The sequence below is a fragment of the Pongo pygmaeus genome, chromosome 17 (genome assembly GCF_028885625.2).
Source record: "Pongo pygmaeus isolate AG05252 chromosome 17, NHGRI_mPonPyg2-v2.0_pri, whole genome shotgun sequence".
NCBI classification, from domain to species: Eukaryota; Metazoa; Chordata; class Mammalia; order Primates; family Hominidae; genus Pongo; species Pongo pygmaeus.
Window position 1 is genome coordinate 31,777,466 of NC_072390.2, and position 17,010 is coordinate 31,794,475.

The 17,010-nt window shown below is 41.6% G+C and overlaps 1 protein-coding gene across 18 annotated transcripts in view; it reads left to right on the plus strand.

Annotated features, from left to right (window-relative positions):
* DLGAP1 (DLG associated protein 1) overlaps window positions 1-16,041 on the plus strand; it is a 977,987-nt gene extending 961,946 nt beyond the window's left edge. For 15 of the 18 annotated variants that reach the window (XM_054461416.2, XM_054461415.2, XM_054461418.2 and 12 more), the window contains 3 exons: window positions 3,440-3,531; window positions 9,429-9,581; window positions 12,681-16,041. In XM_054461416.2, coding sequence (XP_054317391.1) covers window positions 3,440-3,531; window positions 9,429-9,581; window positions 12,681-12,890 — 455 coding nt within the window. In that variant the 3' untranslated portion in view covers window positions 12,891-16,041. Of the gene's footprint in view, window positions 1-3,439; window positions 3,532-9,428; window positions 10,217-12,680 lie in introns of those variants that run through there. The other 3 variants (XM_063653448.1, XM_054461431.2, XM_054461429.2) reach the window with 1 other exon arrangement.
* Window positions 16,042-17,010: the final 969 nt, after the last annotated feature.

The window sequence follows — 17,010 nt, forward strand, 5'->3', positions numbered from 1 at the left end:
TTAACCACATGTGGGTTGAACAATCTGTTAAAAAAAAAAAGCATGACCAGAATGTGAAAGAGATCAATTCAACACCCATAGAGCTTTAAAACCCCCATTCTAATTTTCAGAGAAAATCTGCTGATGTTGGCTATGGGTGCTACTGTGCTGGTGAGACTGCCCCAATCTAACACTCAAAAAGACCCTTAGCGATCACCTTTCCAGGACCAGAAAAGAGACCTTATGAATTCAGTGATGGGACTGAAATAGTCATTCTCTACTGCAATGGTTTCCTCTGGGGATGAAAAGGAATGGGATAGGAGTGGAGAACATATATTTTATTTGTAGGGCTTCATTTCATAGGAGTGAGAGAAAAGGGAAAAAGAAAACAAATTCAGCAGGATGCGGTGGCTCATACCTGTAATCCCAGCACTTTGGGAGACTGAGGCAAGAGGATTGCTTCAGCCCAGGAGTTCAAGACCGGCCTGGGCCACATAGTGAGACCCAAGGTTGGTTTAACTCACAGATGCAAAACCCATGGAAACAGAGGGCCAACTGTTTTTTTTTTTCCACCCTGAAGGTTGGTATTGAACATTTTAGAGTAGTTTCAAAACAACATCGAGATGCTTCTTTCTTCTTCATTTCATTTCTTTACCAACTTTCAGTCTTTTTATTTCCACTTTTTACTTCTACTGGTGTTTACCATTTATTGTTTATTAATTTCAACTTCCTCAAGGCATGTGCAACAAATGTGAAATTTACTTTTGGAAGAAAGAACTTACCTCACACACACAGTGAGTGTCTAATGGAAACAAAACAAAACAAAACAAAACAAAAAAACCCTCCATTACAGCTTCTTTCTTAAAATTAAAGTGAGTTTTTAGTTCTCTGGAAAAGAAAGTGTGGAGGACAAGGAAATATGAGTTGTCATCTGCTTCTCCCAAGCCTCCCTGTTTCATGATCTCATTCTAGGCCCAAGCAGTCATCTCCCCACCCTGGGCCTGGGAAAGGTCATCTCCTGGACACAGGAATTGCAAGTGTCCTGGAGCCAGTAGGGAATTTCCATGCAAGGATCATGAGGGCAAAAGCCCGGGAAACAGAAGGGCCACAACTCCACCCCAGATACTTTGCCAGGGCTCTTGCCAGGCCATGCTGAATGAAGAAAGATGTCCCTTGTTTTACTTTTGAGAAGACATCTGAGTTAGCCCCAACTTGCGTGGTTGCCTGTTGCCCGAATAATGGCTTAGAACAGTGCTGTCTCCTCTTTTGAGAATCACTGTCTTACTCAGTTACTTTTATTATGGCAGTCTATTATATAGCTCAGGCATCAGACACAATTGAGAACCATCAGCTCAAAGTTTTTAGGTAAGTCAGAATAGCTGGAGTTTCTGCGATAGCTCCCAGGAGCTATGGAACCCAGCCATCAAAGTGGAGACCTAGGTACCCTGGTCATAACCTCCCAGGATTCATTCTGAGGTTTGCCGGTCTCACAGTCCTACCCTTCAGCAAGATAATTCAGAGAGGTTTCCATAAACCTCAGAGCTTACCTACAGCCACATGCTCACTTAGAAAGTGCCTGCTCCATATACCTTCTCCGAGCTGGAACAGGTCACCCAGAGAACATACCTGTCCCAGGAGACCAAGATGTCCAGTCACCTTAGGTCATCCAGACTTTGTTTTTTCCTTTTCTCTCCTAGCCAGGGCAAGTGTGGCTCTCACAGTGGGCACACCCATAGAAGAGGCAGAGGTTTCTGATCCTAGATAATAACAAATAATTATCAAGTGCTTACTGTAAATCCAACACAATCCTAAGCAATTCAAATACACTAATGCTTTTAACCTTCCCAACCACCCTTCAGACAGGTACCATTAGCCCCATTTTACATATGGGAAAGTAGAGATAGTGACTTGTCCAGGCAGTAGCTGGTGAGGACTCTGGCCCACTCAGGCCCTGTGTCTCCATAAGCTGTCCTTTCTGGGGATGTTAAGAAAAAGAGAGGAGGTCTTGCACAATTGTTTATTAGTTAAAGAGGAAAAGGATAACCTTTCCAAGAGATTTTAAAAGCAGAGCAGAAAAATTGTTAAAAACTTAGGCCTAAGAAATTGCTGCTGGACAGCTGTCAAGGGAGACCCCCTCGAGATCACCGAGGGAGGGGGCAAATATCTGCCTGTGAGCTGTTTGGTGTGGCTGGTGACATATTAGAGGAAATATAAATGCACTGAGTGACTTGTGGGAACGCTGAAATAGTTGAGTAACGCCTAGGTAGACTGTGCATCAGAAACCATTATCTAGCCTAGCAGTTTAAAACACATAAAGGAGCAAATTGCTAGAAAACCCTGGGCCAGAATGGAGTTTCTTATTCTTCAGTTTCCATCGCTCAAAATTTGTGGGGAATGAGGTTGAGAAAGGCTTATTCCACTCGGGTACCTGGCTCTGTAAATTCAGAACAACGGGATTGCTTAAATCCTGTACTATATCTCCCCGTGAAGATTTCCAGAGAGGCAAGTGCTCTTGTGAGAAGTTCTCCTGCTCTAGTTTTTGATTCCTTCCTTCCCAACCATGACAGCATGTTAAGAACACCCTGGTGGGTAGCGGGGCAGCTGCACCCAGTCCCGAAGAGTGCAGGCGAGCCCCAGGGACACTGCAGAGCGGGGCATCGCTCAGCGGAGAGCAGCTCCGCTCGGTCTGAGCACGCCTGCCGGCAGCTGAAAGGTGCCTTAGACTGCTGGGGAGACAAGAAGTAGCCTGCTTGCAGAGACGGAGATTTTCAGCACAGTGCCTAGGGAATTCACCCTATATTAACAAGAAGATTGGGCTGCAGAGTGTAAAAGCTGGGACGGCCCTGGCGTTTTCTAGGCAACAGGCTGAACATGTTCACTCCTTAGAAAATATTTTAATCAGCCACAGCTCTTTCCTGACAGTACCAGTGGCTGAGCTCCGGAAAAATAAGAAAGGATATGGATGGGATATGGTGAGTGCCAAGAGATTCCCCCTCTAGTTTAGTATCGCTTTCCTTGTGTTTGGGCTTGTATTAGAAAAACAAGCCAGCCGACCATGACGGCTGACTCCATCAATCCAGAACTATACTGGTAAACGCTTGAAATTCATCCTTGCGGTAAAGGAAGTTTAAAAAAAAAAAAGTAACAACTGTTTGCCTCTTCTCTTGGTAACATCCAGTTCTTGGTAACATCAGTGCTGGAAAACTCCATTGCTCCCAAGAAATATGCAGGAGGAGCATGTGTTTTTCCAAGTTGATTTTATTACTTTAACCCAGGAGCCTCTGTGACATACACCAACGGTAACAACAGTGATTGGGCTGTCTGGGTGGGCATGAGTGTTCAGTGTGTGTGTGTGCCATTTTCCCTAATTATTACAGCATAACTTCCTCTTTGCTTTACCAGACTAAATCTCAACAATGAAGCATGATGTGTAAAGTTCTTGTATGTTTGCTCTTTTCAGTTCTAGGAAAAATCCGAACCGCAGTGGGCAGTGCCCAACTTCTCATGGCCCAGAAATTCTACCAGTTCAGAGAACTGTGTGAAGAAAACCTGGTAGGTAACACTCTCCTTCTACAATTTCCCTGCTACTGCCATGAGAAGAACATGTCACCAAGACTGGCCCAACTAAAGTAAAACTGATTTTGAACCAAGTCAAGGTCCATTAGAGTCTCTCACTTGGAACGGAGAATTTTCTGATGAATCTTATTTCCTGATTGTCTTAAAATTAAAATATTTATTTTTCACTTAAATAATCTTAGAAGAAAAAATTCAATCAAGTTAAAATTATTTCCTGCTTTTTTTGTAACTGAAAATTTTCCATTTTCCTGGCTTTCACATGGATTCTCTGATTTTATTGTTCTTATCAAAATATGAAGCAGCTTGATATTTCAAAAATAATATTGCCCCCAAAAAATCATTTTGGATAGTGATTTTCTTTCTAAAATAGCAGTCAATGACTATTTCCTAATCTGAGTTCTCTGTTTTAATTCAAGAGCCAGAAGTCAAGGGCATCACAAAGTGTAGATTTGATTTCCTTGAGACAAAGGAAGAATTCATCCTTCTTGGACATGCAAAAACAAAGCAAAACAGGCTGGGCGCAATGGTTCATGCCTGTAATCCCAGCACTCTGGGAGGCCAAGGCAGGCGGATCACCTGAGGTCAGGAGTTCGAGACCAGCCTGGCCAAGATGGTGAAACCCCGTCTCTACTAAAGATACAAAAATTAGCTGGGCATGGTGTCGGGTGCCTGTAATCCCAGCTACTCGGGAGGCTGAGGCAGGAGAATCACTTGAACCCAGGAGGCGGAGGTTGCAGCGAGCTGAGGTTCATTGCACTTTAGTTTGGGCGACAGAGTGAGACTTTGTCTCAAAAAACAAACAAACAAAAACCTTCAAGAATAGCTTTTATTGCTCAATTGTTGGTCAAGCTGGATCTAAAACAAAGAAAATGAAAAGCAATTTGTTTACCTTTTGGCAAGTGAAGACAATTATTAGCAATCTAAATTACTTAAAATATGATCTTAGAGGTTTTTTGTTTTTCTTTTATCCCAAACAATTGACAGGCATGATTTTTGAGGTTTTTTTTTTTTTTTTTGAGATGGAGTCTCACTCTGTTGTCCAGGCTGGAGTGCAATGGCGCGATCTCAGCTCGGCTCACTGCAACCTCTGCCTCCCAGGTTCAAGCGATTCTCCTGCCTCAGCCCCCGAGTAGCTGGGACTACAGGTGCATGCCACCATGCCCAGCTAATTTTTTGTTTTGTTTTGTTTTGTTTTGTTTTAGTAGAGACGGGGTTTCATCGTGTTAGCCAGGATAGTCTCAAACTCCTGACCTCGTGATCCTCCCATCTCAGCCCTCCAAAGTGCTGGTATTACAGGCACACTATCGCACTCGGCCAGTTTTGGAGTTTTAACCACTTCTTGTCAACAAGGAGAAATATAGACTGAAAGAAATTTATGTAGACAGGGATCAACCAAGAGAAAATATAAAGTATGGAAAAGGTGATAGTCTCCATCCCTCTTTTCTCTTTATAATCTCTCTTTAGGGCTATTCCCACACCCTCCCACCTGCTGCGCAATACACACACATTTATAATTCGTTTTCCCCTCTCTCAGAAAAAATAAACTCACCCTTCTTCCAATTTTTCAGAAATTTATTCTGGTGTATGAGATCATTTATATTAGTAAATGTATTAATAAGTGAATTCAAACCAACAAGTATTCTTTCAAGCTTCAGCTGTGGGCCAGGTACAGAACTCCTGCTAATTTGCAAACTTGCTGATGTGTCACAGATCTCAATTAACATGATTCTCTGTGCTTTAAATATAAGAAAGCTTATGTAAAGCCATATTGCTCAAACATGTACATGAGGAACAGGTACATAAGGCAGTCAATGTGCACACAATAAAGGGAAAACACAATACACCTTGTTAAAAGAAATATATGATGAGCAAGTACATTATGAAGAAGAGTATAAACATTGTACAAATTTTAAAGATGAAATTGCAGACAAAAGTTTTGAAAAATTTGCAGATTTCTTTTTTTTTTTTTTTGACATGGGAGTTTCACTTTTTTTTTTTTTTTTGGAGACGGAGTTTCACTCTTATTGCCCAGGCTGGAGTGCAATGGCGCGATGTCGGCTCACTGCAATCTCCACCTCCCGGGTTCAAGAGATTCTCCTGCCTCACCCTCCTGAGTAGCTGAGATTACAAGCATGAGCCACCACACCCGGCCAATTTTGTATTTTTGGTAGAGACAGGGTTTCTCCATGTTGGTCAGGCTGGTCTCGGACTCCTGACCTCAGGTGATCTGCCCGCCTCGGCCACCGAAAGTGTTGGGATTACAGGCGTGAGCCACCGTGCCCAGCCGAGTTTCACTCTTGTTGTCCAGGCTGGAGAGCAATAGCATGATCTTGGCTCACTGCAACCTCCACCTCCCAGTTCAAGCTATTCTCCTGCCTCAGCCTCCTGAGTAGCTGGGTTTACAGGCACCCACCACCACACCCAGCTAATTTTTTGTATTTTTAGTAGAGACAGGGTTTCACCCTGTTGGCTAGGCTGGTCTTGAACTCCTGACCTCAGGTGATCCACCCTCCTCGGCCTCCCAAAGTGTTGGGATTACTGGTGTGAGCCCCTGCACCTGGCCCAAAAGTGTGCAGATTTCTAGAAAATGTTAACCTCATTAAAGCCAGCTTTTGATGTTTCCTAGTTCTTGATGGGCTCACATTCCTTGGCCACTAGAAGGGCATAGGTGGTAAAATATGCTTCTCATATTTTAGGTAGACTGAAGCACAACGGGGCAAGAGAGTCACAATGCTGGTCAAACTAGGCCCCTCCAGAAAAAAGTCAAGAGCCTAACATGTGCCTGATACCACACTGAAAGCGTTTAGATTTCTGGTCTGGTTACATGCTCAAAAAGAACACATGGAGTTGATAGTGACTTTTTTTTCTTTTTTTTTTTTTTGAGAAGGAGTCTCACTCTGTTGCCCAGGCTGGGAGTGCAGTGGTGCGATCTCAGCTCATTGCAACCTCCGCCTCCCGGGTTCAAGCCATTCTCCTGCCTCAGCCTCCCGAGTAGCTGGGACTATAGGCGCCCACCACGACACCCAGATAATTTTTTATCTTTTTAGTAGAGATGGGTTTTCATTATGTTGGCCAGGCTGGTCTCGATCTCCTGACCTTGTGATCCTCCCGCCTCAGCCTCCCAAAGTGCTGGGATTATAGGCATGAGCCACCTCGCCGAGCCCGATAGTGACATTTTAATGACAGTTTATAGATGAGGAAAATGGGCACAGAAAAGCTAAGAAACTTGTCCACAGCCCCATGGTAAAAGCCAGAGCCAAGATTCAAATCCCAGTCTATTTGGCCGCAATCCTTATAAATCCCACCCGGGATTTGAGTTCACTCCTCCTGCTCATGGAGCGGACGCAGCACCATGCTCCTTTGCCCCAGGAGGCACAGTGGCCTGGTGGCGGCACTGCTTAGGTCCACAGCTGCATGAAAGTGGCACCATGATTCGTCAGAACCAGACCCAGCCTCCTTTCTTGAGTTCCTATTCTGAGGAGAAAAATCATAGCTCTATTTTGAAAACACTTACTCATTATCCCAAATAGACTCTCAGGCTTAGAATGAGTAGACAAAAGGTGGCCTCTTCCAACATAACTAAACCAAGGACCCCAGCCTCCCTTGGCTCTCCCCACTCTCCCCTCCAGCACCCACCTCTGGTCTCCAAGGCAGCCTGCCTTGGGTTAAGGAGTGAGCTGCCACTGTTGTGCATGGTATGTCACATGACTCACTGATTTGGAGAATGGCTGAGCCTAAACGCTTTCTCTCTGTTTCTCTATCTTCTTAATGATGTGGGAGAAAAGAGATTCTTTATGAGAAGGGAACGAGTTGCCCATTATACAGAGTTAAATACATTTAAGAAAACACTGGCAGGGCAGAGTGGCTTGTACCTGTAATCCCAGCACTTGGGAGGTCGAGGCAGGAGGATCTTGTGGCCAGGAATTCAAGACCAGCCTGAGCAACAATGTGAGACCCCATCTCCACAAAAAAAACACAAAAATTAGCCAGGCATGGTGGCGCACACCTGTAATCCCAGTTACACAGGAGGCTGAGGCAGGAGAGTCTCTTGAACCTAGGAGGCAGAGGTTGCAGTGAGCTGAGATTGTGCCATTGCACTCCAGCATGGGTGACAAGAGCGACGCTCTGTCTCAAAAATAGATAAATAAATAGATATATTTATAAATGTATAGTTCCCAAAGTGCCTAATAATTCTAAAGTTCATTAAAAAAAAAGTTTTAAAGGTTGTAAGTGTTTGATTCAGTATTAAAATCTATTCTAACGATGTCTGAATTAATGAAAGGGTTTCTCTGTAATATTCTGATTCAGTAAACTAAAAAAAACTTCATAAACTTTAAAATTTATTTCTTCTAATGAACTTTAGAACTTTTTGGCACTTTGGGAACTATAAATTTATAAACATATCTATTTATTTGTTTATTTGTTTATTTATTTATTTATTTTTGAGACAGAGTGTCACTCTTGTCACCCAGGCTGGAGTGCAGTGGCACAACCTTGGCTCACTGCAACCTCCGCCTCCCAGGTTCAAGCGATTCTCTTGCCTCAGCCTCCTGAGCAGCTGGGATTACAGGCGTGCACCATCGTGCCTGGATTATTTTTGTATTTTTAGTAGAGATGGGGTTTTGCCATGTTGGCCAGGCTGGTCTCGAACTCCTGACCTCAGGTGATCCACCCACTTCGGACTCCCAAAGTGCTGGGATTACAGGCTTAAGCCACCACGCCCAGACTTCATTTATTTTTATTTTGAGGTAGGCCAATAATACTGGTGTACCCAAGGACTTAAAACGTCTTTCCAACCCATTATTTTGATGGTCTTCAACCTTGTACTTTCCAAAATTCTGATATCATTTTTATTAGGGGTTAGTTTTAAAAGCATACACTGGCCTCATGTTATCATAGGACATGGAGTTTCACAGTTTGTCCAGTTGCCTGAAATACCAAGAGGTCACCAAAACAGATACCAGCTAGGATCTCTTGACATATGGAGGCTGCCACCCATCTAACCATGAATGCCTTTAGCTGCTGCTGCAGGTAGTGATTAACAAAGAGTATGACATTTTCAGTCTCCTAGCTGTGTTTTTTCTGTCTTAGGGCATATAAATTCAGGTTTATATGTTCTGTTATCAGGGGTATGTGGATGGGGCAAAGAAAGTCAATCCTGAAACACTGAAGAATGTTTACTATCACTTAGCAAATGGGTCATTACAGACGTATAGATATCTGTATGTAGAGATAATGTGTTCTCACATTTGCTATATTATTTTATTGTCAATTTAAAATGAATGAATTTTCAAATGATTTTGTCAAAGCAGTCATATGATAAAATTACTTCCCGTATTAGTAAACATCTTAATTATTAAACACATAGTGCTTTGAACATCCAATATTTTATTACTAATCATCTGTGTTTTACTTAACATGAATATTTAAACTAATCTTATTTTAGATTCCTTATCTGTTCTCTGAATAAATTGTATGGCATGTAGTCGAATGCAAACTCTAATAATAATACACTGTATTTTTTTTTCAGAAATGGCATTTTCATTTAAATATGGTGTTTTAAAATGTGTCCTGTAGTAGATCACACATTCTGGAATTTTTCATATGTTTAGACCCTTCCCCCCATACCATCTTGAATTGATAGATGTGGTATCACAACAGAAGAGTTTTACAACCTTGACATTTGAGAATCACTGACTCAAACGGATGAGTGCATAAAATTAACATTTGTAACCTCACTTTTACCTCGTGTCTGAAAACCAAAAGGAACTCGTCCTCCTTATGTTGTTTGAAATATTTGAAAATGCCTTTTTGGCCCTGTGTTTGTCAAGAATTGCCTCTAAAGCATGAATGTTTTTCTTTCTCTTGTGCAGAATCCTAATGCTCATCCAAGACCCACCTCCCAGGATTTGGCGGGGTTTTGGGACATGCTGCAGTTGTCCATAGAAAATATTAGTATGAAATTTGATGAACTTCATCAGTTAAAGGCCAATAATTGGAAACAGATGGATCCTCTTGACAAGAAGGTAGAACAATGTAGATTTTGTATGGTTCATTTAAAAACCTGCACAAACACTGGACAGTCTAAATAGGCTTCTGCATTCAGTCCTGCTGTTTACAATGTGAAATGGAGCTGATATCATATTAATTTCATTGTAATGACAATGTTTACATAGTAATCATTTGGGATATTATCTGTAATATGTTTCAGGCATATTTTTAAAGAAAAACCTGTCTTTGTGAATTGGAAAATGGGAATGTGGCTTTTTTTGTTAATTAAACTTTAAGTTAAACCATTTTAGTCACTGGAAGGAACTGCCTCCATTTTGCTTTTTAAACTAAAATAAATGACATCTTCAGTGCATGAATCCATAGAACAAGAGTTCAACTTCCTTATACCCCTAGGATGTGTTTTCAAGAAAAATAGGATGCCCTGAAAAATAACTGACTTTGATAATCATTTCATAAATATAGTAATAAAGAAATTACGTTGTTCAAGTCTAAAAATATATACCATAAAGTTTCACAGTAATTACATAAATGTTGGGTTTTTTTTTTTTTTAAAGAGTTTTGTTTTTGGTTGATTTGCCTTGGGGAATATTGCTCACTGGGGTCCTCATGCAACAGTTTAGAAATAAAGACTTAAATTCTTTTACTTTAATTAATCAACTGTAATTTTCACATTTGATTATGGTGTTCCACGAGGCTGTTTACACAGGTATCCAATGTCCAGCTCCCCAGGCTGGCATGTCAAACGTGACTTTTTTAACCCTTTGCTTTCCTATGGCCTCAGGTCAAATAATTCCAAGAGAATCATCCTCTGAAAATTGGAATGGCTGTTCCCTTGAAATGCTGGTGGCCCTGTTCTTTTCATGTCTCCTCACCTACCAGAAAGCTAACAGCAATCTAATCCATTCTGCTACCGCATATCATGTTTTCAGGGTTCTTGGGGTCAATGGGCTCCTAGGAAAAATCTAGTCCCAAGAGACCATCTGTAAGTGACAGGAGGGTGATGCTCTCATCACTGTTCCCCATTTCCAATTCTGTCACCATCAAAATGGGGGTTGTAGTATTAAGTTGGAAAGTACTGTTGATGTACATGTGGCCTCTCACTTGGGAAGCCAAACATTTGTACCCAATCTAGTTTTCTTTAATCTGTGTTTAAAACTATCTGCTAGATAAGCTTTAAAATCAGTCTTATTTTAAGAAAACACTACAAATGCACACACACTGGTAATTTAGTTTCCAGAGCTGATCCATCTAATTATTTTTTATTTATTTATTTTTTTAAATAATCATTGTTGGCCGGGCACGGTGGCTCATGTCTGTAATCCCAGCACTTTGGGAGGCCGAGGCGGGTGGATCACTTGAGTCCAGGAGTTCAAAACCAGCCTGGGCAACAATATGGTGAAACGCCGTCTCTACAAAAAGTACAAAAATTAGCTGGGCATGGTGGTACACACTTGTAGTGCCAGCTACTTGGGAGGCTGAGGTGAGAGGATTGCTTGAACTAGGAGAGTTTGAGTCTGCAGTGAGCCGTGGTTGCACCACTGTACTCCAGCCTGGGTGACAGAGCGAGACCTTGTTTCAATAATAATAATAATAATAATCATTGTTTAAAAAATGAAAATGTATAAGGAAAGGAAAATGACTAAAAAATATTCAGTATTCATATTTCTAAAAATATCCACTGAGTTATTCCACAATGAAGATTTAAAATGTCTAAAAGAAGTGATGCTAAGAATTGATATATGTAACCTATTGATATTTACATAGTAAATCATTAGTTAGCTTGATTTTTAAGTTTTTAAATGGACTTTGCCTATGATCAGAGCTTTTCATCACCCCATGAACCTAAGGAGAAAAATGAACAAGCACAATCAGAGTTGGGAGAATACAGTTTGCACTCCAGGCTCTCCTTTTTTCTCTTTTAAGCCACACACACTCCACCTTAGACAGCCGGTGGGGCAGCTCCAGGGTGAGAAGTTGAATTAGGCACTTGCTCTGGCAAGCAGGGAGGAATTGCTGTGCTGAGCATGGGTGTTAAAACACAGAGTACTCTTTGGAGAATCCCCGAAACCATATTTTAAGATAATGTTCACGCTTCGTTTTATGAGAATGGAGGGTATTTTATTTAAAATGAAAACATCAGTTTTATGTGTGCCCTTTCACAGTCTACAACTTCAACCTTCTTTCCCTAAAAATCCTTTGTGATCTAGATGCCATTCTTTCCTGCTGCATTTTTTTTTAATGCCAAAGAGATGACTGTCTTTTGTTTTTGCAGTGGCATTGAAAATATCCTCTCGTTTCATAGTTTGCTGCTGATAAGAGGAATGACCTCTTTCATCCTGTGTCGACTTTTCATGGCACAGTTTCTGCCCATGTGATTGGAATTGCCTCCTGGGCCACCACAGTTACCCCGAGGCCCCTAGTCAGAGTCACCTTGGAACTGACTCAACTCTCGAGTGTAGGAAATATCAATGGCCTCCCTCTCCCGTGATCCTGTATATTGTATATTGCTTGTGTGTTCGTGTGTGGTGTGCAAAAGGGTCTAACCTGGTGTAGCACCAACAAAGCTAAAGAACACAATCTGATATCTCTTCTTCCTCCTTTGTTTATTTAGGTTTGGTGGGAAGGGGAGGGTGGGTAGGCGGGGGACAGGGCGGAGATATTTTTAAGCTCTGAACCAAGCTTGCACCCGGTGACTTGCATCCTTAGAGGGGATGCTGGGGTTCTAAGATGCTGCTGCAGCCGCTGCTTCCTGGCCCATCTCTGGCACCAGGAGGAGTTTGGAGTCTCCAGAGAGAACCACACTCAATGTGCTGGGAGCCAAAGGCTTTCCGCAGGGGGCCTTTAAAATACCCACTTCCTTCCCTTGGAGAGACCTAGTTCTGCAACCCAGCCTTACCCTGGGCCTTAAGCTTACCGGGATTTTTTTTTTTTTTTTCTGCATCTTTTGAATACCCAAGCCAGAATAATGAAGAAAAAAGTAGATATGCAGTGTGCAGATCAGAACTAACCACCCCTAGGTAAAAAATGTGTGTTCTAACTACTGACCTATCCCAGTTTTTCCCAAGCTTGTCCTGAGAAGCTGTGTAATGTCCTGAACCTTCTGCTTTGATCAGGAGAGAAGGGCCCCTCCTCCAGTGCCAAAGAAGCCGGCGAAGGGCCCCGCGCCGCTGATCCGGGAGCGCTCGCTGGAGAGCTCGCAGCGCCAGGAGGCCCGCAAGCGCCTGATGGCCGCCAAGCGCGCCGCGTCCGTCCGCCAGAACTCGGCCACCGAGAGCGCCGAGAGCATCGAGATCTACATCCCCGAGGCGCAGACCCGGCTCTGAGCGCCCTGCAGCCCGGCCGCCGCCGCCAAGTATCTGTCCCCTCCTCCCCCTGCCACCCCTCTGCCGGCTCCCTCTTCCCCTCCGAGCCCGTCTGTTTCCGAGCTCAGTGACTTCCACTGTCGTGGTGTAGTTGTCCATCTCGCAGGAGCCGCTCCCCAGTCCCCCCTTAGCCCCCCACTTCCCGTACCCGTTTGCCCATCTTCTTCACCGAGCTTCGCCCCCTGTCCTGATGCCGTCACCCTGCCTCATACTGAGATCCAACCCTTTATTTTCTGGGCAAAGCCAAACCCACCTGTGTAGAAGTGATGCCTTTAGGTCACCCGCCATCCTCAGTTCTCTCGAGCTAGTCTGTTCAGCAATATAAAACCATAGGGTATTTCAGAAATCCAGTATCACAGGGTGATCCTTTGGGACTTACCGTCTTCCACATGAAAGAAACTAGGCCTCCGATTCCCTTTATTTCCCCTAAATGGTTATTCTTTTTAAAAAGCAGATGGAGCACTTTATTCCCAGCCTCAGAAATCACACCATCTCACTGGAATCCATGAGGGACACAAAGAGAGGGGACCAAGCCTGGCCTGGGGGTGGGGGACCTGGATGTGTAGCAAGGATGGGAGAAGCGAAATCTGCAGGTGCTGGGGGCACCTGCACACTCACAGCTGCACAAACTGCCTCACTGTTACTTCATCAATCACAGCTTCAAATGTCTCAATCAGCAGAAGATTGTAAATTTGATCTTTCAGGGAAATTAATCTATTCTGAAAGGCAATAACATGAAGCAAGGCAAAGGAGGCACTGATGGTTTAGGATACTACATAAGGGATTTTTTTTTGTTCTATTATTAAGAAAATCTAGACCTGAAATGTTTTCTCAACTCTTATTGTACTGTGTATATTTATATTGTTGTCGTGGCGGCTGTTTTTAAAGGGAAAGTGTCGGTTCTATTAATTTGTTAAGTGTCCATCCAGGTGGGCCTACCTGATTCCACATATATAAGTACATATCTGCTTATAAAGCGCTGTAAATGGCAGCAAGGCTGTTTTCGGAGAAGAGTTTGGGTTTTCCTACCATCCCTTTGAATGCTACACATCCGTCTATTTTAACCCAAGTAGTTCATATTTCAGATATATTTTCTCCTTTCGCCTCCTCTCACTACTACAGAGTCCAGTAATATCTAGCATAGGATTCTGTCCTATGTCAAATGGCTAAAATAAATTTTTGCCCCAATAGACATGCTGCCTCATTCAAAAGAGCTGCCGCTGTCATCTTGAGGTTCCAGGTAGTGAGAGAAGAAACTCGACCTGCCAGGGTCAACAGTCATGAAGAGGTGGAGGGAGTCATGACTCATAAACACTGAAAGAAATCAAGGCTTTTGGCAGAGAGTATTGATTTAGATTTTTAGTCTTGATCGATGGGCAGTATTCATCGGTGTCTAGCTCAAGTTGTCTTTAAATGCCCTTACTCGTCGTGGTTTAAACACTTAGGATGTGGCAATCTTAAGTATCAATGGCATTTTATGTCCAGCTCACATCCTAAAGCATTAGAAATTAAAAACGAAAGACTTTTAAAAACATACATCAAACATGCTTGCACCAGAGAAACTTTTTAAAATAATACATTCTCATAGCCAGGTGCTAATTTAATTTTACTTATGAAATTAAGAGAGGTGATGGGTTCTAGCAACAAATATTTTCACGGACATATTCTAAAACCACTAGAGAATTCGCTACCTCTCAGAGCCATCGATGCTTTGAGCTACCTTTATAAACAGGGCACAAATGTTTACTGCTGTGGTTTACAAGAAAAGGGCTACTCACTTATTTTGAAACCAACGAACCAACTTTTAACTAGGGTGAACAAAGCACTTTGAGTGCTTTGTGAAATTGGAGCATACAGAGATTTTGAGCTTCAAGTATTTGCTAGTTTTAAAAAGAATACACCTTTTCTTTACCTTGTAGCAGCAATTAAAAGTCACACAAAGCTTGCATCGAGTAGGGCCAACTGCCACTTGGGTAGCCTATGGTCACATTCAATACTGAGAATGACTTGGAACTCACAGATTAATATGAAAGAAGCAGCGTTCATCCCAAGACCCACGCTCACAATTATAGCTCCGTGCCCTGAGGCTGAGTTAAGATTTGGATTAAGAAATAGATTTCTAATACGATTCAAGATCATCCTACAATATTTTCTTTGGAAACTAATTTAGCCCATGATATTTTAAAGAGAGACAAGAGAAGGTCTGTTTATCTTGTCTAAGTGAACGGTATTTGTATATTCATAAGCTATTTTTGGTAAGAATTTTAAATCTTTTAGCTCAAGGCCTACAGGGCATCATGATCTTTGCCTTCCTTGAAAACACAATTTAAATTGTACAAACACTTTATAAAAAGCTAATTATTGATGTTAGAACATGACCCCACACAATGCTGCTTGACCCCTGAAACTGACATTCATGAGCATAACCTTTGTGACATTGTTCTTTTTGATGTAATTTGTAGAAATGTTTTTTAGTTCATAATGGAAAATGTATGTACCCTGAAAAATTACTTATTTTGTTTAACTTTGGTATAAAGGTGTTGGGCATTTTCTTGGGGAGGGGGGGATTACAAAAGAAGTTTGTCTCCCACATCAAAAAACGTTCAAAGAAATTAAGTATTTATTATATTTTTTGCAGATGTTTCCATACAATTCACATAACCTTTTTGTAAAGAGAGATGAAGAAATGGATTAAAGATTTTTAATATTTGAAATGGTAAATAGAACTAATTTATTGTAATATATTTCTGTTATTTATAGATGTTTCCTTAATGTTTTACTGTGCATTACCACTTTCATTTAAGCCTTATCCTTGTGAATTTACCATTTCTTTTTTAAAACATGTCTAGATGCATATTTTAAATAACTGGAATGTAAATCACTAGCATATCTGAATTCCCAAATGTAATTTTTAAAAATTATTTTGGTTTGGAAAAAAAAGATTCATTTGAAAGCCTTCAGATGGAGGGGTGGGGAACATTTTTATGGCTTTATGAATTGGAATTTCATAGGCTTATTTACCTAGATTGTGTGTGAACAAAAAAAATTGTAAATAGATGAATGTTTCCCATAATGTAAAAAGAAGAAATTAATAAAATAATTAATGCACTGCTTTCAGGTCTGTGTGTTTTTACTAGAGTCCCACTTCTTCCAAAATATAACTCATTGTCTTTTGACGGGAATACTTCTGCAATTAAGAAGCGTATCATTCTAACTTTCACTGTACAGCACATGTGCTATTCATTGTTGATGACGTAGGGAGAACTTACATCCTATTTAAAGGGGTTTCAATACTGAAGAACTAAAAAGTCCTTTTGCTCTGATAATCCCACTCGTGAAGTTTCAGTTCAGAAGCTGAGAATAACTGTCTATTTTATGAAGGAGTGATGAGCCTTTCAAATGTGCAAATTGATGTCAGTTTTACCTACTTTGATTTCTTTGCATACATTTCATCCACTTTGTTTCCTACACAACCTCAAGTGTAGGGAAAATCAGAAAAATGCTTTGTAGCTTTCATTCCATCCTTGCAATAATGAAAAACTGTGCCTCACTGAGGTTTAGTGACTTGCCCAATGTGCCACAGTTATTAAAAGACAGATTTGAGTCCAGAACCCAAGGCTTTATTGAGCTCCTTTAGTGCCGTCTCTGTCATTTTTGCCACATTTAAAATTGGCAATTATTTGCCATTGTCAATTTTATCTGGTTTTCATTTAGGTCATATTTGTAAACCTTACTTTATGTAAAAAAAATACAAATTTGGCCAGGCGCAGTGACTCACGCCTGTAATCCCAACACTTTGGGAGGCCGAGGTGGGTGGATCACCTGAGGTCAAAAATTTGAGACCAACCTGGCCAACATGGTGAAACCCCGTCTCCACTAAAAATACAAAAATTAGCCAGGCGTGGTGGCACATGCCTGTAATCCCAGCTACTCGGGAGGCTGAATGAGGCAGGAGAAACGTTTGAACCCAAGAGGTGGAGGCTGCAGTGAGCTGAGATCGCACCACTGTACTCCAGCCTGGGTGACAGAACGAGACTCTGTCTCAAAAAAAAAAAAAAAAAAAAAAAAAAAAAAATTACAA